This window comes from Bolinopsis microptera, chromosome 5, assembly GCF_026151205.1.
Source record: "Bolinopsis microptera isolate Bmic1 chromosome 5, MBARI_Bmic_1.0, whole genome shotgun sequence".
NCBI lineage: Eukaryota > Metazoa > Ctenophora > Tentaculata > Lobata > Bolinopsidae > Bolinopsis > Bolinopsis microptera.
Window position 1 is genome coordinate 1,030,880 of NC_087076.1, and position 24,430 is coordinate 1,055,309.

Sequence of the window (24,430 nt, forward strand, 5' to 3'; positions counted from 1 at the left end):
GAGGAGTGGAAGCTCGTCATCTTCAAAAGTGTCGGCGAGGACTTCAAAGGAGTCGATAACATCCGCAAGAGGAAGAAAGGCAAGCTCAGCTAGCTTCTTCAGTGAGTGTCCTATCATTCGCAGTTGCTAGGTCAGGGTGAGATTGAAGGGTAGACGCTTTCCGCTTGCGCTGTACAGTTCGCTTCAAGGAACCAGGTTGAGGAAGGGAAAGTTTCACGTCTGGTGTGGCGCCGATCAAGGAGTCGGTAGTGATGAGGTTTGGGGTAGCGGTAGGTTCCATGGTAGCCCGTTCCTTCACATCCTGGTAGATCACTCTCGCTTTAATCTTCGAGTTGTCAGGAGGGTGGGTGTGATCGCGGGCCCATTCCAAGGTAGAGGTAGGAGAGGTGCCAGTGGTAGAAGCCGTCGAGCTGCAGGATCTCCCCAAATCGCGGTAGTGCTTGCTGTTCATCTCACATCTCCAGGTTATAGAGCCGCTCGACTTCTCCTTGTGGTGGTTGTAGAGGTAGCCGCCGTGGGATAGCTTAGGCTTCGAACGTTCAGATTTGATGAAGGAAAGCATGTTAGAGAGAGAGAAGTTGATGTGACTGTTGATGTAACTGTTGATATTGTGTGTATTTCTTCGGACATTTTAAACCATTCTCAATCCCAATCGGATTCGTTTTAACACGCAATTTCTTCATAGTAGGTACGATTTTGTGCGGTGATCAGGTACGTTTTCACCAGCAATCGTGCTTCGTTAACCAAGTCTCATTAGGGTCTGATGAGACTCGTTAACCAAGTCTCATTAGGGTCTGATTCGTTTTAACCAGAAATCATGTTTCGTCATCCGATCTTGTAGTGCGGTGATGAGATACGTTTTCACTAGCAGTGCTTCGTTAACCAAGTCTTATCAGGGAAATCACTTGGAAATCACAGGGATCATTGACTATATCAATATGTAGTACTTAAGTATGTATTCTGGGTAAAATTATCTTTATCCCGGTTGTTGCGACAAGTAAAAATGCTCTTATTAGGGAAAGGAGATTACTCGACGTTTCAATGTAACTACATCGTATTCATGATCTAAAAACAAGTGTTAAAAATTCAAAACGTAAAAAACATATATCTAAGGCAAAATTTGTGTACATTAAGTATAATGATGAAATAGGGCCAAAAAATGGTGTTTTCCTAAATAATTAACAGCAGCTGAACAGTGAAATTACATCGGGGGGTCAATTGTCGGGGGGTCAATTGTCGGGGGGTCAATTGTCGTACTAGGCCCTATATTTCGCGACAATTGACCCCAGTGTAATTACATAGGGGGTCAATTGTCGGGGGGTCAATTGTCGGGGGGTCACTTGTCGGGGGGTCAATTGTTGGGGGGTCAATTGTCGGGGGGTCAATTGTCGTACTAAACCTTAGATTTCGCGACAATTGACCCCAGTGTAATTACATAGGGGGTCAATTGTCGGGGGGTCAATTGTCGGGGGGTCAATTGTCGCGGTACCGTAGATATCATTATCAAAAGCAAGGCATTAGCTCGACCTCCGAGGCAAGGAATCCGTGTGAACCCTGGTTGTTATCAGGGTTAGACAGCCAATGATGGTTTTGTCTGTTAAAGTGGGTAATCACTCTCTGACATCAGAGTCATAAATCACACCGCAGGTTTTGCCATTTTTTCCTGTTTTTTTTCTTTGCTTCCTATTCTTATAATAGTCGAAATGAAAAATTCAATATTAATTTTTGCAGGAAGTGATATTGGGGTATGTCCAGCTGATGTAAACAAATGTTGTGATTATCCAGCATCAGAAGATAAGGATGAAGAAGTAGAAGATGATGAGGTTGGAAAAAATAGGAATAAGAGAAAGAAGAAACGGGATATAGACTATAAAGGAGATTGGCGGGAGTATTCAAACAGAATAACTTCCTTCATTAATGATCCCGAGTTTGACGTGATGGACGATGATGTCCGTGCATTGTTTTTAAAGAAACTGTCAGATACCGCCAATGATATGGCAACCTATATTTACAAAAGAAACTGATACGTCTTCTGTTTGATAATATATTACTTTAAAAGTCGAGCACTCATTCTCTTAGATATTAAGCCAACCAATAACCATGTAATGATATTCTACCGCACTCACGGTTAACTTTATATCTCAGTATTTTAAATCTCTTTCTCGGTATTTAATCTTCGTATCCCTTAGTGATTAGTGTTCATCTCAGTGTTCATTCTCTGTCTCAGTGTTCATTCTTTGTCTCACTAATTATTCTCTGTCTCACTGTTCATTCTCTGTCTCACTGTTTATTCTCCGTCTTAGTGTTCAATCCACGTCTCGCTGTTCATCCTCTGTTTCAAAGTTCATTCTCTGTTTCACTATTCAATATCTGTCTCAGAGTTAACTCTCTGTCTCACTGTTCTATCTCTTTCTCACTGTTCAATCTCTGTTTCAGTGTTCATTCTCCGTCTTAGTATTCAATCTTCGTCTCACTTTTCACTCTCTTTCCAAGTGTTACAGTGAGAAGGATATTTTTGTAAATTTTGGATTTTGTTACAAAATATGGACAAAATATCGACAAAGAATCTGTGAGGAGGTGTTCTAGCAAAATTGTAAACGAAATCGTAAGAGTGTCGCGCAAATATCGCCCGAAAACTGTCCGTAAAAGGCCTTGTCCGGAGAAGGCCTAGTTCACACAGAGACATGTAAAATGGTAACGGAGTTATCGGGAGATGTTTGTTTTGTTAAATTAATATAATATATATATTATGGTTCCTGCAAACCAGATACATAACAGCTGAAATCAAATGATTACACATATTAATTGAAAATGTACCTTTAATAGACAGGTTTCATTAAATTTCTTGTTTCATTGAGTAAGATTCTTGATTTTTTGGCAGGGCCCCTCCTTATTTAACCTTCAATCACGGTACCACCAAAGCAAATTTTACATCAGAAAACAATAGAATTTACCTTGTCAATTGATACTCATTATTAATTATTATTGTTGTACTATAATTTAGTACCTAGTATCACCTTTCTAATTTCTGTGATGGCAGCTGAATAATTTTAAAAGTTTGTTCTATTCAGCCGTACAATTCCCTTGCATTATCAATCAGATAACTTAATCTTTAGGTTTATAAGCACCATGACCACACGACGAGCTTTACACTGGGTGTTTAAAATTGGAGATCGAGCCCAATCTGTTAACTTTCTGAGACATCTAGGAATGAAAGTTCTCCGGCATGAGGAGTTCAAAGAAGGTAGCTATATACTCCTGTCTTATTCAATCGTTTATATAACTATAATTTTATTGAAGGCCATAAGTTTTTTTTTGAGATTTTGCCTTACTTTTGTTCCAATCACAGACAATAATTTAATCAGGTTGTGATGCATCGTGCAACGGACCTTATCAGGGTCGTTGGAGTAAGACAATGATAGGATATGGGGTGGAGGACACCAACTTTGTGCTTGAACTGACGTATAACTATGGGATTGACAAGTACGAGTTAGGAAACGATTTCCTAGGTTTGCACATCGAGTCAAGTGATGTTTTTGCTGCAGCTAAGGAAGAGGTCACTGGTAATGGCAGTAAGATGTTAGAGTCTCCTGATGGATATTTGTTTCATTTGGAAAACAAGAATGCTTCATCTGGGGGTCCAGTTGCAGGAATTACTCTTGCTTCAACTAACATACAAGCTACTGTCAGTTTCTGGAGCGAAATACTCGGTTTGACTGTGTTTGATCAATCTGAAACCAGTGCTACTCTTGGAATTGATCAATCGCAAGCCTATGTTAAATTTGTGCACCAGGCAGAGATCAATCATGCTAAGGCGTATGGACGTGTTGCTTTTTCTGTACCTATTTCTGTGCTTGCTGATGCTGAAAAACTTGCTATTGAGAAAGGGTTCACAATTTTAACACCATTTGTAACACTCAAAACTGATGGTAAAGCAGATGTCTCAGTTGTTATCTTTAGTGATCCTGATGGGTATGAGATATGTTTTGTTGGAGATGAGGGTTTCAGAGATTTGTCTCAGTTTGACCCTGAGGGCAGCAATCTTCTCGACAAAGCAATCGACGAGGACAAAAGCAATGAGTGGTTTGCCAAGAAAGGAAAATCAAAATCATCTGCATAGAAAAAATGGAAATAACATTATAGCTGTATTTATATATTATATGTCATAAAATAAAGCTCATATAATGAGCTTAAATCGGTAGACTGTGTTTATAAAATTATTCAACTTTGATTATTTTAATCCAGAATTCTGTTTGTTCCTTTCAATGTTAAAATTGTTTTGATTTTTTATAACTTTCTGATTGAAACAGTGTTTCAATATCAATTGAGTTACCGCAACAATGAATTCTAAATACTGGGTCATGTGTACTCATAAATTCATAGCTGTAACTGGCTGCCTATTATTGTCTCATAAAATTTCACCCATAATCTGATAACATTAAACTATCATAAACATTTAGTCATGGAAGCTGATGACAACGAATATTACCATGACAACGCTTACTATGAAGACAGTTACAATGATGATAGTTACCATGACAACGTATTGGAGTCCACTCTACACTACTGTGTATTACCGGTTGTAGGACAGGTTACTGCTGTCTTTCTCAAAATCTTTGGTCTTGCTGCAATCGTGAGTATATCAGCTTATACTTATTCATCAGCTCAAAATATTCATGGTATGAAACTAAAATTTTGAAGTCAGTTGTGGAGCAAGTCATCAGGTAAAGCTAAATTGATAAGATAAACAGTGTTCAATATCAACTAGCTTGAGCTACTAGAATTGACACTATATTTTCCAACAATTTATTCGCCAATTAAAGGTTTACTACTATTTGTCGCAGGTAAGCATATTAAATCAGCTACAATGGGAGAAGTTGACTTTCATCCTAGACACACTGCTCGGGATTCTGTGTGCTTTTCTGTTCTATCAGTCCAGTACCCTCTTTATAGGTAGTAACTTATTATACAGTTTTGACTTACTATCATGTCTTCAGTAATAATAAACCTGTAAACTTCGAAATTGACGATCGTGCAATTGCCATCAGAATTCAGATGGACCTTATTGATTATAAATTAAGTAGCGAGTAAACATTAAGTATAATACGTTAAGACATCAAGTACTTTCGACAGATCTACAATTATATGATCTTGAGTAGATACCACTTAGAATTGATTAATTCTAAGTTGGAAATATTGTAATTTCAATCTAGACATTTGACTTACAATTAAACTTATTTACTCGTTTTACCACTTCTATCTAACATGCAATCATTCTAGAAAAAATTAAACAATTACCTCTGAAACAAGAATTGCGCCCGTTGTTTCCGTTTTGGCGGACGCTAGATTTCCATTTCACTATAACTATTAATATAAGCTCTAATCAGCTCACCTTATAATATTAATATCGAAATATCAGTACACTACGCGTGCCACGTTCAAGTTGGGCTTATTACAAAATACTATACATTACTAGTATACATTAAAATACGCTCGTGCCATGCCGCGCATTCATTGACCACAGACTAGCTATACACCACATCTCCGCAAGCAATCCACGCGCGCGTGCGCGCGACAAGTTGACATGGTTACTAACGGAAGGAAGTAAGGAAGGACTGACGACATATTCTGAGACCCGCCTACCGCTATCTCCAAAACCCACGTTTTTCTGCAAAAACGTCCATTCGTAACCTTTCACTATTGCCTTTTTTCAAAAGGGTGAAAAGGAAAAAATAACGATCTCTCCCTCAGTGTTTTTAGTTGTGATATCGTATGCTGTCCTGATATTCTCCTCTAGCAGTGGAAAGTGTGGTGCTGCTATTCTTCTCATAAACTTAGCTTTTGTTTTTATCTGGTAAGAACTACGCGAGATATTATCTAGAAAATTTTAAACCAGGTGCCTGACGTTCAGTAACTGATACTGTTTTTTCTCCATTTATTAAAATCGGGCATCGTGATATTTTAACCTCTGCCTTTTCAGTGAGTTGTTGGTTGTGGCACCTGAACAGTGGCACCAGATCCGTGGCACAATAATCTTGCTACTGATGAAAACAACCTCTGTAGGGTTTGATATTGATGCAGGTGTAGTGGATCCTCCTTCTCTGCTTCTGTTCTCTGGTTACAGTCTCTCTCCCGTCTCACTTGTATTCGGTCCTTTCGTTACCCTCCCTGATTACAAGAAAAGCAAACTTGCCATATTTGTAAGTTTTAAAAAAGGATCATGTTTTCCTTCTGTCGGATAACAGTTTCTAACTTATAAATTACGTATATGCGTATATATGTATATATGCATGTATATACGTATGGCCGTTTTATGAGAGGTTGGAGGTATTATACGAGGTGGTGTCAGGGACCCACGCCGTATAACACCTTCTTGAAAGGATCAGATTTCTGCTATTCATGGCCTCCGACTAAATTTTGAACAGTGATAAAAATTAGCCTCATTTACCGAGAAAGATCAAGCGTGAAAAGTTAGTCTACATTTGACCATTAATCAAATCGTTAATCGAATTAAGGCAGAAGATTATTTGGATACAAGAAGTTAAAAACCGACTACATCTGATCTGACTGGAACAGACAACTATGAAATATGAATATTTTTAAAACTTTTCATTATTTCAGGAAAGACAGGTGCTCATTAGTATTTGTAGTTCCCTCTTCTTGGCCTATCTTAGTGTCCTGGTTTCATCCTGTATTTTACCTACTTTCATCGACCCATCTTCTCACACGTACGTTTTACTTTTAAGATGACAATTTAAAATCTTCAAAGAAAAAGAACTTACACAATCTGCTGTGGACCTTAATTTAATCCATTACATTTAAACTTGTATTATTATTTCAGATTGATAAGAACGTATCTGTTGTATTATTATTTCAGATTGATAAGAACGTATCTGTTGTATTATTATTTCAGATTGATAAGAACGTATCTCACTGCACTGAGTTTCCGCACAAGCCATTACTTTGTCAGCTATACTTCTCAAGCTTCAGCTCTGATCGGTGGTTTTCAGCACTCAGAAAAGTAATATTCGCTTTTTATTTTTACTTAGCCTCTGATAAAAACTTGATCGAGGAAGAGATAATGTGATTAGTGTAACCAGGATTGTAATTGTGAGTGGTAATTAAGAAGTAGTTTCCTATTGTTATAATTCGATCACACAACTGATTCCTACTAAGTACTAAATCATAACCCCATGATAATCAAATTTTTGGAATGGGCTTATCTTAATCCATTAAATGTACAGCTTAAAAGGTCCTATAATCTACATTCCAGCCAATCTCTATATTATCATTACAGGTATTATGTTGTCCAACCTTCGCGAGTTGAAATACCAAGATCAATGTCTTCTGTTGCTGTGGCTTGGAATATTCCTATGCACTACTGGCTCAAAACATGTACGTTCCAAGATTAAATAACCTCCTCCCCCTCCCTCTCCCACTACTTAATCAATGAGATATGGCAAAGATAATAAATTGGGCCATAATAAATGCTTACTTGTCATTAATTAGATATATATATACTGATTATGATACTATCGTCAGATGTGTACAAGAAATCAAGGTCTTATGGTGTCTTTGTGGCTGCGTTTCTGACATATGCAGCTTCAAGTGTTTTACATGTAAGTAATTTTGACTTTCTTGTGTAGCCATTGTGAATCCTCTTCAAGTTGCTCGATTGACTTTTATTGATTAATTTAGAGACATTTTTCTTGAGTGTGTGATAATGTGACAACAAATGTGATCGTTAGAGAAACGCAAGGACAGCCTCTATCTAAACCAATCCAATTTTATCTCATTCATGTCCCTGGTCATTAGAAAGTTGATATGTAGCGGTCTGAGTCTAATAATGACTTGATAAATTATTGATGATAGTTTGTGTAACTCTTCCTGAATAGTTCGGAAATCTGTTCGACCGAATATTCGGTAATTCGGTCGACCGAATAATATTGATTTCACAGTCGACCGTATCATGGGATATTCGCTGACCGAATATTTTCGGTACCGAATACCAAATACTACCAAGTAAGTACCGGAAATTTGATGAGTCGGTACCCTATTCCCGAACCGTGATCCGAACGTTTCTTAATGACTGTTTTATCTAATATTAATTGTGTATGGATACGACTTGGTTATTCAAGCGATTTTAACATGTGATAGAGTGGCAAGAACGGTTACATCAATTCGAACAGAAATGGAAGGCGCGATCATCTGATTTGTTGAAAACATCACTTAAAACTAGTTGTAGAGACGCGCAACATGTGTTCCAACAAATCGAGGGAAATTGGGGAGTTCCCTGGAATCCGTAGAATGATGTGAAACTTCCTACTTACTTACTACTTAAACTTTCATAAATGATGAATTGGCTTTTTGACATTCCTATCAACGTTTTAGATAATATTATAGAATAATCGAAAGGAGTCAATTGCTGATATTTCTTTATTCTGCAGAAATTATACAGCATCTGATACCAAACACTTGGATATATTATATGAAAGACATTCATACTCTTGCGAGTTCAACGGCTTGACCGTTTACGGCTAACTCGACGGCGATCCGAAGACGCCGATACAAAGACATAGATAAGAAGAAATGTGTGTGAACGAGTTCTGAGCATACTGAGTGGAGCTGGGGGACAGGTGTGGTGCGTGGAGACTGAATGAGAGCGGCGTGCGTGGAGACTGGAAATTTATATTTTTTTCGTGTTTTTTTTTGCCCTCCAGGTGGAAGGCAGGTCCAAAAGGTATGGTCACCGTCTCCGAGGAGAACAGTGGACACATTAGAACTTAATCTTACCTCAATAAATGTATTTAATTGTAGTTGTGAAAATAGTTTAAAACTGCCGTTGAAGTGATGCGAGAAATACTAATAGATTGAAGCAAGATATTTTCTTGTGTTTGAAGAGAGCGTACTAATGAGGTGTTGGGTTGCTCAGGAGCGAGCTGGGTGTGAGTGAGTGCAGTGTAGGGGTGACCTGGGCGATTTTCAAGACGCCGATACAAAGACATAGATGAGAAGAAATGTGTGTGAACGAGTTCTGAGCATACTGAGTGGAGCTGGGGGACAGGTGTGGTGCGTGGAGACTGAATGAGAGCGGCGTGCGTGGAGACTGGAAATTTATATTTTTTTCGTGTTTTTTTTTGCCCTCCAGGTGGAAGGCAGGTCCAAAAGGTATGGTCACCGTCTCCGAGGAGAACAGTGGACACATTAGAACTTAATCTTACCTCAATAAATGTATTTAATTGTAGTTGTGAAAATAGTTTAAAACTGCCGTTGAAGTGATGCGAGAAATACTAATAGATTGAAGCAAGATATTTTCTTGTGTTTGAAGAGAGCGTACTAATGAGGTGTTGGGTTGCTCAGGAGCGAGCTGGGTGTGAGTGAGTGCAGTGTAGGGGTGACCTGGGCGATTTTCAAGACGCCGATACAAAGACATAGATGAGAAGAAATGTGTGTGAACGAGTTCTGAGCATACTGAGTGGAGCTGGGGGACAGGTGTGGTGCGTGGAGACTGAATGAGAGCGGCGTGCGTGGAGACTGGAAATTTATATTTTTTTCGTGTTTTTTTTTGCCCTCCAGGTGGAAGGCAGGTCCAAAAGGTATGGTCACCGTCTCCGAGGAGAACAGTGGACACATTAGAACTTAATCTTACCTCAATAAATGTATTTAATTGTAGTTGTGAAAATAGTTTAAAACTGCCGTTGAAGTGATGCGAGAAATACTAATAGATTGAAGCAAGATATTTTCTTGTGTTTGAAGAGAGCGTACTAATGAGGTGTTGGGTTGCTCAGGAGCGAGCTGGGTGTGAGTGAGTGCAGTGTAGGGGTGACCTGGGCGATTTTCAAGACGCCGATACAAAGACATAGATGAGAAGAAATGTGTGTGAACGAGTTCTGAGCATACTGAGTGGAGCTGGGGGACAGGTGTGGTGCGTGGAGACTGAATGAGAGCGGCGTGCGTGGAGACTGGAAATTTATATTTTTTTCGTGTTTTTTTTTGCCCTCCAGGTGGAAGGCAGGTCCAAAAGGTATGGTCACCGTCTCCGAGGAGAACAGTGGACACATTAGAACTTAATCTTACCTCAATAAATGTATTTAATTGTAGTTGTGAAAATAGTTTAAAACTGCCGTTGAAGTGATGCGAGAAATACTAATAGATTGAAGCAAGATATTTTCTTGTGTTTGAAGAGAGCGTACTAATGAGGTGTTGGGTTGCTCAGGAGCGAGCTGGGTGTGAGTGAGTGCAGTGTAGGGGTGACCTGGGCGATTTTCAAGACGCCGATACAAAGACATAGATGAGAAGAAATGTGTGTGAACGAGTTCTGAGCATACTGAGTGGAGCTGGGGGACAGGTGTGGTGCGTGGAGACTGAATGAGAGCGGCGTGCGTGGAGACTGGAAATTTATATTTTTTTCGTGTTTTTTTTTGCCCTCCAGGTGGAAGGCAGGTCCAAAAGGTATGGTCACCGTCTCCGAGGAGAACAGTGGACACATTAGAACTTAATCTTACCTCAATAAATGTATTTAATTGTAGTTGTGAAAATAGTTTAAAACTGCCGTTGAAGTGATGCGAGAAATACTAATAGATTGAAGCAAGATATTTTCTTGTGTTTGAAGAGAGCGTACTAATGAGGTGTTGGGTTGCTCAGGAGCGAGCTGGGTGTGAGTGAGTGCAGTGTAGGGGTGACCTGGGCGATTTTCAAGACGCCGATACAAAGACATAGATGAGAAGAAATGTGTGTGAACGAGTTCTGAGCATACTGAGTGGAGCTGGGGGACAGGTGTGGTGCGTGGAGACTGAATGAGAGCGGCGTGCGTGGAGACTGGAAATTTATATTTTTTTCGTGTTTTTTTTTGCCCTCCAGGTGGAAGGCAGGTCCAAAAGGTATGGTCACCGTCTCCGAGGAGAACAGTGGACACATTAGAACTTAATCTTACCTCAATAAATGTATTTAATTGTAGTTGTGAAAATAGTTTAAAACTGCCGTTGAAGTGATGCGAGAAATACTAATAGATTGAAGCAAGATATTTTCTTGTGTTTGAAGAGAGCGTACTAATGAGGTGTTGGGTTGCTCAGGAGCGAGCTGGGTGTGAGTGAGTGCAGTGTAGGGGTGACCTGGGCGATTTTCAAGACGCCGATACAAAGACATAGATGAGAAGAAATGTGTGTGAACGAGTTCTGAGCATACTGAGTGGAGCTGGGGGACAGGTGTGGTGCGTGGAGACTGAATGAGAGCGGCGTGCGTGGAGACTGGAAATTTATATTTTTTTCGTGTTTTTTTTTGCCCTCCAGGTGGAAGGCAGGTCCAAAAGGTATGGTCACCGTCTCCGAGGAGAACAGTGGACACATTAGAACTTAATCTTACCTCAATAAATGTATTTAATTGTAGTTGTGAAAATAGTTTAAAACTGCCGTTGAAGTGATGCGAGAAATACTAATAGATTGAAGCAAGATATTTTCTTGTGTTTGAAGAGAGCGTACTAATGAGGTGTTGGGTTGCTCAGGAGCGAGCTGGGTGTGAGTGAGTGCAGTGTAGGGGTGACCTGGGCGATTTTCAAGACGCCGATACAAAGACATAGATGAGAAGAAATGTGTGTGAACGAGTTCTGAGCATACTGAGTGGAGCTGGGGGACAGGTGTGGTGCGTGGAGACTGAATGAGAGCGGCGTGCGTGGAGACTGGAAATTTATATTTTTTTCGTGTTTTTTTTTGCCCTCCAGGTGGAAGGCAGGTCCAAAAGGTATGGTCACCGTCTCCGAGGAGAACAGTGGACACATTAGAACTTAATCTTACCTCAATAAATGTATTTAATTGTAGTTGTGAAAATAGTTTAAAACTGCCGTTGAAGTGATGCGAGAAATACTAATAGATTGAAGCAAGATATTTTCTTGTGTTTGAAGAGAGCGTACTAATGAGGTGTTGGGTTGCTCAGGAGCGAGCTGGGTGTGAGTGAGTGCAGTGTAGGGGTGACCTGGGCGATTTTCAAGACGCCGATACAAAGACATAGATGAGAAGAAATGTGTGTGAACGAGTTCTGAGCATACTGAGTGGAGCTGGGGGACAGGTGTGGTGCGTGGAGACTGAATGAGAGCGGCGTGCGTGGAGACTGGAAATTTATATTTTTTTCGTGTTTTTTTTTTGCCCTCCAGGTGGAAGGCAGGTCCAAAAGGTATGGTCACCGTCTCCGAGGAGAACAGTGGACACATTAGAACTTAATCTTACCTCAATAAATGTATTTAATTGTAGTTGTGAAAATAGTTTAAAACTGCCGTTGAAGTGATGCGAGAAATACTAATAGATTGAAGCAAGATATTTTCTTGTGTTTGAAGAGAGCGTACTAATGAGGTGTTGGGTTGCTCAGGAGCGAGCTGGGTGTGAGTGAGTGCAGTGTAGGGGTGACCTGGGCGATTTTCAAGACGCCGATACAAAGACATAGATGAGAAGAAATGTGTGTGAACGAGTTCTGAGCATACTGAGTGGAGCTGGGGGACAGGTGTGGTGCGTGGAGACTGAATGAGAGCGGCGTGCGTGGAGACTGGAAATTTATATTTTTTTCGTGTTTTTTTTTGCCCTCCAGGTGGAAGGCAGGTCCAAAAGGTATGGTCACCGTCTCCGAGGAGAACAGTGGACACATTAGAACTTAATCTTACCTCAATAAATGTATTTAATTGTAGTTGTGAAAATAGTTTAAAACTGCCGTTGAAGTGATGCGAGAAATACTAATAGATTGAAGCAAGATATTTTCTTGTGTTTGAAGAGAGCGTACTAATGAGGTGTTGGGTTGCTCAGGAGCGAGCTGGGTGTGAGTGAGTGCAGTGTAGGGGTGACCTGGGCGATTTTCAAGACGCCGATACAAAGACATAGATGAGAAGAAATGTGTGTGAACGAGTTCTGAGCATACTGAGTGGAGCTGGGGGACAGGTGTGGTGCGTGGAGACTGAATGAGAGCGGCGTGCGTGGAGACTGGAAATTTATATTTTTTTCGTGTTTTTTTTTGCCCTCCAGGTGGAAGGCAGGTCCAAAAGGTATGGTCACCGTCTCCGAGGAGAACAGTGGACACATTAGAACTTAATCTTACCTCAATAAATGTATTTAATTGTAGTTGTGAAAATAGTTTAAAACTGCCGTTGAAGTGATGCGAGAAATACTAATAGATTGAAGCAAGATATTTTCTTGTGTTTGAAGAGAGCGTACTAATGAGGTGTTGGGTTGCTCAGGAGCGAGCTGGGTGTGAGTGAGTGCAGTGTAGGGGTGACCTGGGCGATTTTCAAGACGCCGATACAAAGACATAGATGAGAAGAAATGTGTGTGAACGAGTTCTGAGCATACTGAGTGGAGCTGGGGGACAGGTGTGGTGCGTGGAGACTGAATGAGAGCGGCGTGCGTGGAGACTGGAAATTTATATTTTTTTCGTGTTTTTTTTTGCCCTCCAGGTGGAAGGCAGGTCCAAAAGGTATGGTCACCGTCTCCGAGGAGAACAGTGGACACATTAGAACTTAATCTTACCTCAATAAATGTATTTAATTGTAGTTGTGAAAATAGTTTAAAACTGCCGTTGAAGTGATGCGAGAAATACTAATAGATTGAAGCAAGATATTTTCTTGTGTTTGAAGAGAGCGTACTAATGAGGTGTTGGGTTGCTCAGGAGCGAGCTGGGTGTGAGTGAGTGCAGTGTAGGGGTGACCTGGGCGATTTTCAAGACGCCGATACAAAGACATAGATGAGAAGAAATGTGTGTGAACGAGTTCTGAGCATACTGAGTGGAGCTGGGGGACAGGTGTGGTGCGTGGAGACTGAATGAGAGCGGCGTGCGTGGAGACTGGAAATTTATATTTTTTTCGTGTTTTTTTTTGCCCTCCAGGTGGAAGGCAGGTCCAAAAGGTATGGTCACCGTCTCCGAGGAGAACAGTGGACACATTAGAACTTAATCTTACCTCAATAAATGTATTTAATTGTAGTTGTGAAAATAGTTTAAAACTGCCGTTGAAGTGATGCGAGAAATACTGATAGATTAAGGCAAGATATTTTCTAGTGTTTGAAGAGAGCGTACTAATGAGGTGTTGGGTTGCTCAGGAGCGAGCTGGGTGTGAGTGAGTGCAGTGTAGGGGTGACCTGGGCGATTTTCAAGACGCCGATACAAAGACATAGATGAGAAGAAATGTGTGTGAACGAGTTCTGAGCATACTGAGTGGAGCTGGGGGACAGGTGTGGTGCGTGGAGACTGAATGAGAGCGGCGAGGAGCGAGCTGGGTGTGAGTGAGTGCAGTGTAGGGGTGACCTGGGCGATTTTCAAGACGCCGATACAAAGACATAGATGAGAAGAAATGTGTGTGAACGAGTTCTGAGCATACTGAGTGGAGCTGGGGGACAGGTGTGGTGCGTGGAGACTGAATGAGAGCGGCGAGGAGCGAGCTGGGTGTGAGTGAGTGCAGTGTAGGGGTGACCTGGGCGATTTTCAAGACGCCGATACAAAGACATAGATGAGAAGAAGTGTGTGTGAACGAGTTCTGAGCATACTGAGTGGAGCTGGGGGACAGGTGTGGTGCGTGGAGACTGAATGAGAGCGGCGAGGAGCGAGCTGGGTGTGAGTGAGTGCAGTGTAGGGGTGACCTGGGCGATTTTCAAGACGCCGATACAAAGACATAGATGAGAAGAAATGTGTGTGAACGAGTTCTGAGCATACTGAGTGGAGCTGGGGGACAGGTGTGGTGCGTGGAGACTGAATGAGAGCGGCGTGCGTGGAGACTGGAAATTTATATTTTTTTCGTGTTTTTTTTTTGCCCTCCAGGTGGAAGGCAGGTCCAAAAGGTATGGTCACCGTCTCCGAGGAGAACAGTGGACACATTAGAACTTAATCTTACCTCAATAAATGTATTTAATTGTAGTTGTGAAAATAGTTTAAAACTGCCGTTGAAGTGATGCGAGAAATACTGATAGATTAAGGCAAGATATTTTCTTGTGTTTGAAGAGAGCGTACTAATGAGGTGTTGGGTTGCTCAGGAGCGAGCTGGGTGTGAGTGAGTGCAGTGTAGGGGTGACCTGGGCGATTTTCAAGACGCCGATACAAAGACATAGATGAGAAGAAATGTGTGTGAACGAGTTCTGAGCATACTGAGTGGAGCTGGGGGACAGGTGTGGTGCGTGGAGACTGAATGAGAGCGGCGTGCGTGGAGACTGGAAATTTATATTTTTTTCGTGTTTTTTTTTGCCCTCCAGGTGGAAGGCAGGTCCAAAAGGTATGGTCACCGTCTCCGAGGAGAACAGTGGACACATTAGAACTTAATCTTACCTCAATAAATGTATTTAATTGTAGTTGTGAAAATAGTTTAAAACTGCCGTTGAAGTGATGCGAGAAATACTGATAGATTAAGGCAAGATATTTTCTAGTGTTTGAAGAGAGCGTACTAATGAGGTGTTGGGTTGCTCAGGAGCGAGCTGGGTGTGAGTGAGTGCAGTGTAGGGGTGACCTGGGCGATTTTCAAGACGCCGATACAAAGACATAGATGAGAAGAAATGTGTGTGAACGAGTTCTGAGCATACTGAGTGGAGCTGGGGGACAGGTGTGGTGCGTGGAGACTGAATGAGAGCGGCGTGCGTGGAGACTGGAAATTTATATTTTTTTCGTGTTTTTTTTTTGCCCTCCAGGTGGAAGGCAGGTCCAAAAGGTATGGTCACCGTCTCCGAGGAGAACAGTGGACACATTAGAACTTAATCTTACCTCAATAAATGTATTTAATTGTAGTTGTGAAAATAGTTTAAAACTGCCGTTGAAGTGATGCGAGAAATACTGATAGATTGAAGCAAGATATTTTCTTGTGTTTGAAGAGAGCGTACTAATGAGGTGTTGGGTTGCTCAGGAGCGAGCTGGGTGTGAGTGAGTGCAGTGTAGGGGTGACCTGGGCGATTTTCAAGACGCCGATACAAAGACATAGATGAGAAGAAATGTGTGTGAACGAGTTCTGAGCATACTGAGTGGAGCTGGGGGACAGGTGTGGTGCGTGGAGACTGAATGAGAGCGGCGAGGAGCGAGCTGGGTGTGAGTGAGTGCAGTGTAGGGGTGACCTGGGCGATTTTCAAGACGCCGATACAAAGACATAGATGAGAAGAAATGTGTGTGAACGAGTTCTGAGCATACTGAGTGGAGCTGGGGGACAGGTGTGGTGCGTGGAGACTGAATGAGAGCGGCGAGGAGCGAGCTGGGTGTGAGTGAGTGCAGTGTAGGGGTGACCTGGGCGATTTTCAAGACGCCGATACAAAGACATAGATGAGAAGAAGTGTGTGTGAACGAGTTCTGAGCATACTGAGTGGAGCTGGGGGACAGGTGTGGTGCGTGGAGACTGAATGAGAGCGGCGAGGAGCGAGCTGGGTGTGAGTGAGTGCAGTGTAGGGGTGACCTGGGCGATTTTCAAGACGCCGATACAAAGACATAGATGAGAAGAAGTGTGTGTGAACGAGTTCTGAGCATACTGAGTGGAGCTGGGGGACAGGTGTGGTGCGTGGAGACTGAATGAGAGCGGCGTGCGTGGAGACTGGAAATTTATATTTTTTTCGTGTTTTTTTTGCCCTCCAGGTGGAAGGCAGGTCCAAAAGGTATGGTCACCGTCTCCGAGGAGAACAGTGGACACATTAGAACTTAATCTTACCTCAATAAATGTATTTAATTGTAGTTGTGAAAATAGTTTAAAACTGCCGTTGAAGTGATGCGAGAAATACTAATAGATTGAAGCAAGATATTTTCTTGTGTTTGAAGAGAGCGTACTAATGAGGTGTTGGGTTGCTCAGGAGCGAGCTGGGTGTGAGTGAGTGCAGTGTAGGGGTGACCTGGGCGATTTTCAAGACGCCGATACAAAGACATAGATGAGAAGAAATGTGTGTGAACGAGTTCTGAGCATACTGAGTGGAGCTGGGGGACAGGTGTGGTGCGTGGAGACTGAATGAGAGCGGCGTGCGTGGAGACTGGAAATTTATATTTTTTTCGTGTTTTTTTTTGCCCTCCAGGTGGAAGGCAGGTCCAAAAGGTATGGTCACCGTCTCCGAGGAGAACAGTGGACACATTAGAACTTAATCTTACCTCAATAAATGTATTTAATTGTAGTTGTGAAAATAGTTTAAAACTGCCGTTGAAGTGATGCGAGAAATACTAATAGATTGAAGCAAGATATTTTCTTGTGTTTGAAGAGAGCGTACTAATGAGGTGTTGGGTTGCTCAGGAGCGAGCTGGGTGTGGGTGAGTGCAGTGTAGGGGTGACCTGGGCGATTTTCAAGACGCCGATACAAAGACATAGATGAGAAGAAATGTGTGTGAACGAGTTCTGAGCATACTGAGTGGAGCTGGGGGACAGGTGTGGTGCGTGGAGACTGAATGAGAGCGGCGTGCGTGGAGACTGGAAATTTATATTTTTTTCGTGTTTTTTTTTTGCCCTCCAGGTGGAAGGCAGGTCCAAAAGGTATGGTCACCGTCTCCGAGGAGAACAGTGGACACATTAGAACTTAATCTTACCTCAATAAATGTATTTAATTGTAGTTGTGAAAATAGTTTAAAACTGCCGTTGAAGTGATGCGAGAAATACTAATAGATTGAAGCAAGATATTTTCTAGTGTTTGAAGAGAGCGTACTAATGAGGTGTTGGGTTGCTCAGGAGCGAGCTGGGTGTGAGTGAGTGCAGTGTAGGGGTGACCTGGGCGATTTTCAAGACGCCGATACAAAGACATAGATGAGAAGAAATGTGTGTGAACGAGTTCTGAGCATACTGAGTGGAGCTGGGGGACAGGTGTGGTGCGTGGAGACTGAATGAGAGCGGCGTGCGTGGAGACTGGAAATTTATATTTTTTTCGTGTTTTTTTTTTGCCCTCCAGGTGGAAGGCAGGTCCAAAAGGTATGGTCACCGTCTCCGAGGAGAACAGTGGACACATTAGAACTTAATCTTACCTCAATAGATGTATTTAATTGTAGTTGTGAAAATAGTTTAAAACTGCCGTTGAAGTGATGCGAGAAATACTAATAGATTGAAGCAAGATATTTTCTAGTGTTTGAAGAGAGCGTACTAATGAGGTGTTGGGTTGCTCAGGAGCGAGCTGGGTGTGAGTGAGTGCAGTGTAGGGGTGACCTGGGCGATTTTCAAGACGCCGATACAAAGACATAGATGAGAAGAAATGTGTGTGAACGAGTTCTGAGCATACTGAGTGGAGCTGGGGGACAGGTGTGGTGCGTGGAGACTGAATGAGAGCGGCGTGCGTGGAGACTGGAAATTTATATTTTTTTCGTGTTTTTTTTTTGCCCTCCAGGTGGAAGGCAGGTCCAAAAGGTATGGTCACCGTCTCCGAGGAGAACAGTGGACACATTAGAACTTAATCTTACCTCAATAAATGTATTTAATTATAGTTGTGAAAATAGTTTAAAACTGCCGTTGAAGTGATGCGAGAAATACTAATAGATTGAAGCAAGATATTTTCTTGTGTTTGAAGAGAGCGTACTAATGAGGTGTTGGGTTGCTCAGGAGCGAGCTGGGTGTGGGTGAGTGCAGTGTAGGGGTGACCTGGGCGATTTTCAAGACGCCGATACAAAGACATAGATGAGAAGAAATGTGTGTGAACGAGTTCTGAGCATACTGAGTGGAGCTGGGGGACAGGTGTGGTGCGTGGAGACTGAATGAGAGCGGCGTGCGTGGGAGACTGGAAATTTATATTTTTTTCGTGTTTTTTTTTGCCCTCCAGGTGGAAGGTAGGTCCAAAAGGTATGGTCACCGTCTCCGAGGAGAACAGTGGACACATTAGAACTTAATCTTACCTCAATAAATGTATTCAATTGTTTTCAATTGTAGTTGTGAAAATAGTTTAAAACTGCCGTTGAAGTGATGCGAGAAATACTAATAGATTGAAGCAAGATATTTTCTTGTGTTTGAAGAGAGCGTACTAATGAGGTGTTGGGTTGCTCAGGAGCGAGCTGGGTGTGAGTGAGTGCAGTGTAGGGGTGACCTGGGCGATTTTCAAGACGCCGATACAAAGACATAGATGAGAAGAAATGTGTGTGAACGAGTTCTGAGCATACTGAGTGGAGCTGGGGGACAGGTGTGGTGCGTGGAGACTGAATGAGAGCGGCGTGCGTGGAGACTGGAAATTTATATTTTTTTCGTGTTTTGTTTTGCCCTCCAGGTGGAAGGCAGGTCCAAAAGGTATGGTCACCGTCTCCGAGGAGAACAGTGGACACATTAGAACTTAATCTTACCTCAATAAATGTATTCAATTGTTTTCAATTGTAGTTGTGAAAATAGTTTAAAACTGCCGTTGAAGTGATGCGAGAAATACTGATAGATTAAGGCAAGATATTTTCTAGTGTTTGAAGAGAGCGTACTAATGAGGTGTTGGGTTGCTCAGGAGCGAGCTGGGTGTGGGTGAGTGCAGTGTAGGGGTGACCTGGGCGATTTTCAAGACGCCGATACAAAGACATAGATGAGAAGAAATGTGTGTGAACGAGTTCTGAGCATACTGAGTGGAGCTGGGGGACAGGTGTGGTGCGTGGAGACTGAATGAGAGCGGCGTGCGTGGAGACTGGAAATTTATATTTTTTTCGTGTTTTTTTTTGCCCTCCAGGTGGAAGGCAGGTCCAAAAGGTATGGTCACCGTCTCCGAGGAGAACAGTGGACACATTAGAACTTCATCTTACCTCAATAAATGTATTTAATTGTAGTTGTGAAAATAGTTTAAAACTGCCGTTGAAGTGATGCGAGAAATACTAATAGATTGAAGCAAGATATTTTCTTGTGTTTGAAGAGAGCGTACTAATGAGGTGTTGGGTTGCTCAGGAGCGAGCTGGGTGTGAGTGAGTGCAGTGTAGGGGTGACCTGGGCGATTTTCAAGACGCCGATACAAAGACATAGATGAGAAGAAATGTGTGTGAACGAGTTCTGAGCATACTGAGTGGAGCTGGGGGACAGGTGTGGTGCGTGGAGACTGAATGAGAGCGGCGTGCGTGGAGACTGGAAATTTATATTTTTTTCGTGTTTTTTTTTGCCCTCCAGGTGGAAGGCAGGTCCAAAAGGTATGGTCACCGTCTCCGAGGAGAACAGTGGACACATTAGAACTTAATCTTACCTCAATAAATGTATTCAATTGTTTTCAATTGTAGTTGTGAAAATAGTTTAAAAATGCCGTTGAAGTGATGCGAGAAATACTAATAGATTGGGTTGCTCAGGAGTGAGCTGGGTGTGAGTTAGTGAGTGCAGTGTAAGGCGAGGTTGTAGTTCTTAAAGATATTTATATTTTGAGAATTAATCTGTGGTCTCTCGATTTCGGGGTAAAAGTTCTCTTATTTAACATTTATTATTTTCAGGGCCTGAATTCCCAGCTACCAGCAGTTCTCATATCAATATTCATCTTCTCCTATGTTGAAGCAGGTAAGTTTGTCAATTTTTTATCTTATTTCGTTTCATGCCATATTCAATAATCAAGTAAATGTTTCATATTCTTCCAAATTACGATTATTATTATTATTTGTTTCAGTGTTGAGAGAGGAACTTAGTATCTTGGTCAGCTCCTGTATTCGTGTCCAGAAATGTGTAGACTGCCAACACAATAATAAGGTATGTCTGGTATGCTTAATCCTATATCTGGTATTCTAATCTATATCAAGTTATTCTAATTGGATGCAACAAGAATTTTGAGATTTTGTCAATTTGAAATGAATATCTTGGTTAATCGGAAAGTTAGTTCAATTAAAACTTGAAATACACATTTGTAACTTTAAGGTATGACTAAATTCCAATCCCCACATCAAGGTATTTGAACTACCTTTACGAGTAGCGTTTGTTATTGTCAACATCTTGCAACTGGCGTATCTTGGTGTTATGTTCGATTCAGATCCGTCCCAAACTGAGGTAATGTATTTAATAATTGTAATATTATTCAAATCAACAGACAAGTCTGTTAACAAAAAAGTGAATTTTAATATGAACTTCTAACCAGTTTGTTAGTTTGTTTATTTACTCTGCTTCATAACTGCAGAGCTAGAGCGGATATTTTTTAAATTTATATGAAAATATTTAATTTAAAAGTGATGTTTTTACAGGGATATTCCTGGCTGAACACTGTTTTAAAGTGGCAGAATCTTTACTGGTACGGTCACGTGATGTGTGCCACAGGATTCCTTTTTACTCTCCTTCTCCGACTTCTTAACAAGAAACTCAACAGGACGAAACAAGAATAGAGCCAGCTAGTTGTTAAATGTTAATTGGGTAAATTGAGGAGATTTTTTTTGCAAGACAGATTAATTACTGACTTCTTTAAGACTTAAGATAATTTGTATAACAGAATTGCATTATATATGCACCACTCATTAGCACTGTTATTAGAATCTGATAAATTTAAACATTTATTTGGATTCCAGGTATGCAGTTAGGAAAAACCTTAAATTGAAAAACTGACACCATCATTGAACATAAGTCATAGCCCAATCATCATCAATCAGCGAATTTCCTCGTTTTTCACTCAATCACTCTTACATGTCTCTACTTATTTTTTGTTCAGTATATACTTTACCTTAGTATAGAAATACTATACAAGCATGTAACCCTTACATTATATATTATATAACCATGGCATTTGTTAGGGTACACAACAGGTTCATGTGGTTTAACGTAATATCACAAGAGACACAGAAGTTATAACCTAAACAAACTCATATAGGCACTATGAATTAGATCTGCTACAGATATAATTTGTTCGAGACATTATTTAAACTGTATAGCTCTCATATAATTAAATAAACATGAATATTGTGCGAATGATAAACTTAACTATATTATGTATTTCGTATGGTATAAATATCTTATAGGTACTATGTTATTTTACATTAACTTAACCTAAATAAGTTTAACTTAATTAAATGATACTTAATTGGTGGAGGCTTAAACTTGGCCCTGATAAACAGTATAATGCGGTCAGGGTATTGTGGTCTATCCATATTTAGCCTTGCAAGGATAAAGGAAGCAGATTTATAATTTCGTACGTGTACCCCTTTTGGCACGGTTTCAACAGGATAAATATCATTGGTACCCACGAGTCTTTCCGCTGACTGATTTAGTTGCTTACTTTATGCCAGGATCCTACATTGTGCCAGGATCCAACATTGTTGTTCTGATATATCAATTATGATGTGTTTATACGATTCATATATTATAATAACTATATAATTCATATATAATACCTACATCAGCCATCCATGTAAGCACATTATGGACAATGAATTGTTAGTTAATTGTTAATGATACACGTGGGTCATATGACTCGTAAACAATAAATATTTGTATGTAGTATCATACCACTGGTATGTAGTACTCTCATTGTTAGGAAACTATTTGTTAAGAAACTATTTATTCTCCGGTGTGAGTCATTTTCTTTGCGCTTAAGTTTGATGAGTATACACTCTACATAACTTCTTTTTTCGAGTTAACTGTGTAGGTTACGTATATATCATGAATTCATGATCGTGACAGCATATTGTCGTGCTTATACACTAGACAGCGAACACTTATATTTTTAACCGAAAGAGGACTGTAAATATTCCCTGCTTCCTGCTTTTTGAGCTTTTCTTTTTGACTGCCTCTTCTTTAATAACTAACTCTCTAATAAACAGATCTGTCGTCACGCCAGTTCTAAGACAGTGTTCTAGAACTATGATATAGTACACACACCGAATGACATTGAGTCAACTGATTTCAGCCGCGGTTGTTTTGATCGCTTGTGTTCATCTTAACAATTAGTGTATGTACTAAGAGCGCCAACTTGTGGGTGAGATTTTATGTCTCAAAACCCAACTTATTATACACTATTGGAAAGGTCTCATTGAGTAGAGTCATATGGTACCAAATTTTGGGGAAATGGCTGCTTCTAGCGAAAGTTATAGCCCGTCAAAGTCCCAAAATTGTCACTTCAGAAAATTGGGCGGGACATCGTGTTCTTAAACTTTTTGACGAATTTTTTTTACATAATATTGTTAATCACATTTTTTTACACAAGATTTGCTGTATGCCGTAATTTTTAATCCATTATTACAGTCACAATCAATTTATTTTGTCATCAGAGTTTGAATTACGTAAAGAGACAATCTGTATTCCGCATGGTTCCCGGCGCGCTAGTTTGTCTACAAATTATTAATTCGCGCGTTACAATATCAGATTTACCCAGCAACGGCCAACGCACATGTTCGCACGGTAGTCAGTGTAATAAGCGCCTCCCTAGCATCAGCTGTAGGAGTAACAGCAGTACAGATGTCAAACTGAAGGTTAAGTTACATGTCTAATGGAAGAGGGCATTTCTCTGTTATTTTTGTGCTTTCAAAACAAAAATAAACGGAGCATTTGATCGAAATTTATTTCAATTAAAATATAGATTAACAGTCATTTAGTCAAGCTAAAAAATCAGCTCTAAATCGAATCGAGAGATCCTTATACAGTTTAAAATTTAAAATTTAAAATGTCTATTTTACTAGCAGTCAATATAATATTTGTTTCATACAACAAGACTTGCTGAATAGCAAGGTTGCGGCTGCTTTTAAAATCATTCCATAGATTTAAGCATTTATTCAACGGTAAAAAATGTACAGTCTTTAAGTCCTCCTTATTTGTACGACTCAAAACTGGTTAGCATTTATGTAACATTTCTTTCTCATAAACAAGTTTATCACATCATCAGATAAAAAACATTTGAAAAACCATCACTCATTAAGTGTACTATGATTCGAATAAATTTATAACAAAAATACAGCAGATTTCCTTCTCAGTTAGATAATTATTAATATTCTAGTAACTTATAATATTTAAATGGGTAGGCATTTTTTGTCCTGTGAAATGCGACCTCAAAGGACGTATTTAAGATTTTGAATCCGTTCAGTGCATTAAATAACGGTAGTTCGAGTGGTATCCGCTTCAACTACATAAATTACCTCGGTTTGAGCAAGCTTTTAAAATGTTCAGGAAGAAGGACATTTATTCCCTATATATTTACCAGTACAGTGCAGTTATCCTGGATTATCATAACTGGGAACATGACGTACAATTATTATCCGTCATGTAATGGACCAAATCTAAAAAGCCAATAACGACGTTTAAGATGTACATTGTACATAAGATGTATATTGTATAATCATGCAAGATGTATGATCCGTTAAAATGGAGTTGGTACTCCCCAAATTGGCGCCATGTCGTCTGCTGTTTTATATACTGTCGTGTGCTCCCGGAAACTCACTCTTATAATATGTCATATGACTGTGCCTTAAATAAACAAAAGTTCGGCAAGTACAGAATATAGCGAGACCGCTTAATACATATAATATAACGGCCCTGTGCCCGGTGCCGATAAGTGCAGATAACTGATATATAGTGCAAGAGATTGCAATAAGATAAATTCGGACTTCCGACAGATTTATTGAGTGTGGAAAA

General features: G+C 40.6%; 6 protein-coding genes across 6 annotated transcripts in view; 2 read left to right on the plus strand and 4 right to left on the minus strand.

Moving 5' to 3' along the window:
• LOC134815897 (mitochondrial import receptor subunit TOM70-like) overlaps nt 1-8,837 on the minus strand; it is a 51,547-nt gene extending 42,710 nt beyond the window's left edge. The window contains exon 1 of the mRNA XM_063824498.1: nt 8,794-8,837. The gene's annotated coding sequence lies outside the window, so the exon portion shown is untranslated. The remainder of the gene's footprint in view (nt 1-8,793) is intronic.
• Nucleotides 1-13,975, minus strand: part of LOC134815899 (cilia- and flagella-associated protein 53-like) — an 889,273-nt gene extending 875,298 nt beyond the window's left edge. Inside the window, exon 1 of the mRNA XM_063824503.1 lies at nt 13,931-13,975. The gene's annotated coding sequence lies outside the window, so the exon portion shown is untranslated. The remainder of the gene's footprint in view (nt 1-13,930) is intronic.
• LOC134814742 (dmX-like protein 2) overlaps nt 1-19,683 on the minus strand; it is a 131,615-nt gene extending 111,932 nt beyond the window's left edge. Inside the window, exon 1 of the mRNA XM_063822939.1 lies at nt 19,650-19,683. The gene's annotated coding sequence lies outside the window, so the exon portion shown is untranslated. The remainder of the gene's footprint in view (nt 1-19,649) is intronic.
• Nucleotides 1-19,704, minus strand: part of LOC134815896 (probable ubiquitin carboxyl-terminal hydrolase MINDY-4) — a 623,521-nt gene extending 603,817 nt beyond the window's left edge. The window contains exon 1 of the mRNA XM_063824497.1: nt 19,660-19,704. The gene's annotated coding sequence lies outside the window, so the exon portion shown is untranslated. The remainder of the gene's footprint in view (nt 1-19,659) is intronic.
• On the plus strand, nt 3,113-4,304 carry LOC134815576 (glyoxalase domain-containing protein 4-like). Its single transcript, XM_063824116.1, has 2 exons — nt 3,113-3,244; nt 3,366-4,304. Exons 1-2 carry the CDS (start codon nt 3,130-3,132, stop codon nt 4,118-4,120), a joined length of 870 nt encoding a protein of 289 aa, XP_063680186.1. The 5' UTR covers nt 3,113-3,129; the 3' UTR covers nt 4,121-4,304.
• Nucleotides 4,461-21,912, plus strand: LOC134815903 (protein-serine O-palmitoleoyltransferase porcupine-like). Its single transcript, XM_063824506.1, has 12 exons — nt 4,461-4,633; nt 4,845-4,953; nt 5,752-5,854; nt 5,981-6,200; nt 6,622-6,728; nt 6,914-7,021; nt 7,298-7,395; nt 7,543-7,619; nt 20,326-20,389; nt 20,496-20,575; nt 20,771-20,869; nt 21,061-21,912. The coding sequence occupies exons 1-12, from the start codon at nt 4,463-4,465 to the stop codon at nt 21,196-21,198; spliced, it is 1,374 nt and encodes a 457-aa protein (XP_063680576.1). The 5' UTR covers nt 4,461-4,462; the 3' UTR covers nt 21,199-21,912.
• The last annotated feature ends 2,518 nt before the right edge of the window (nt 21,913-24,430 follow it).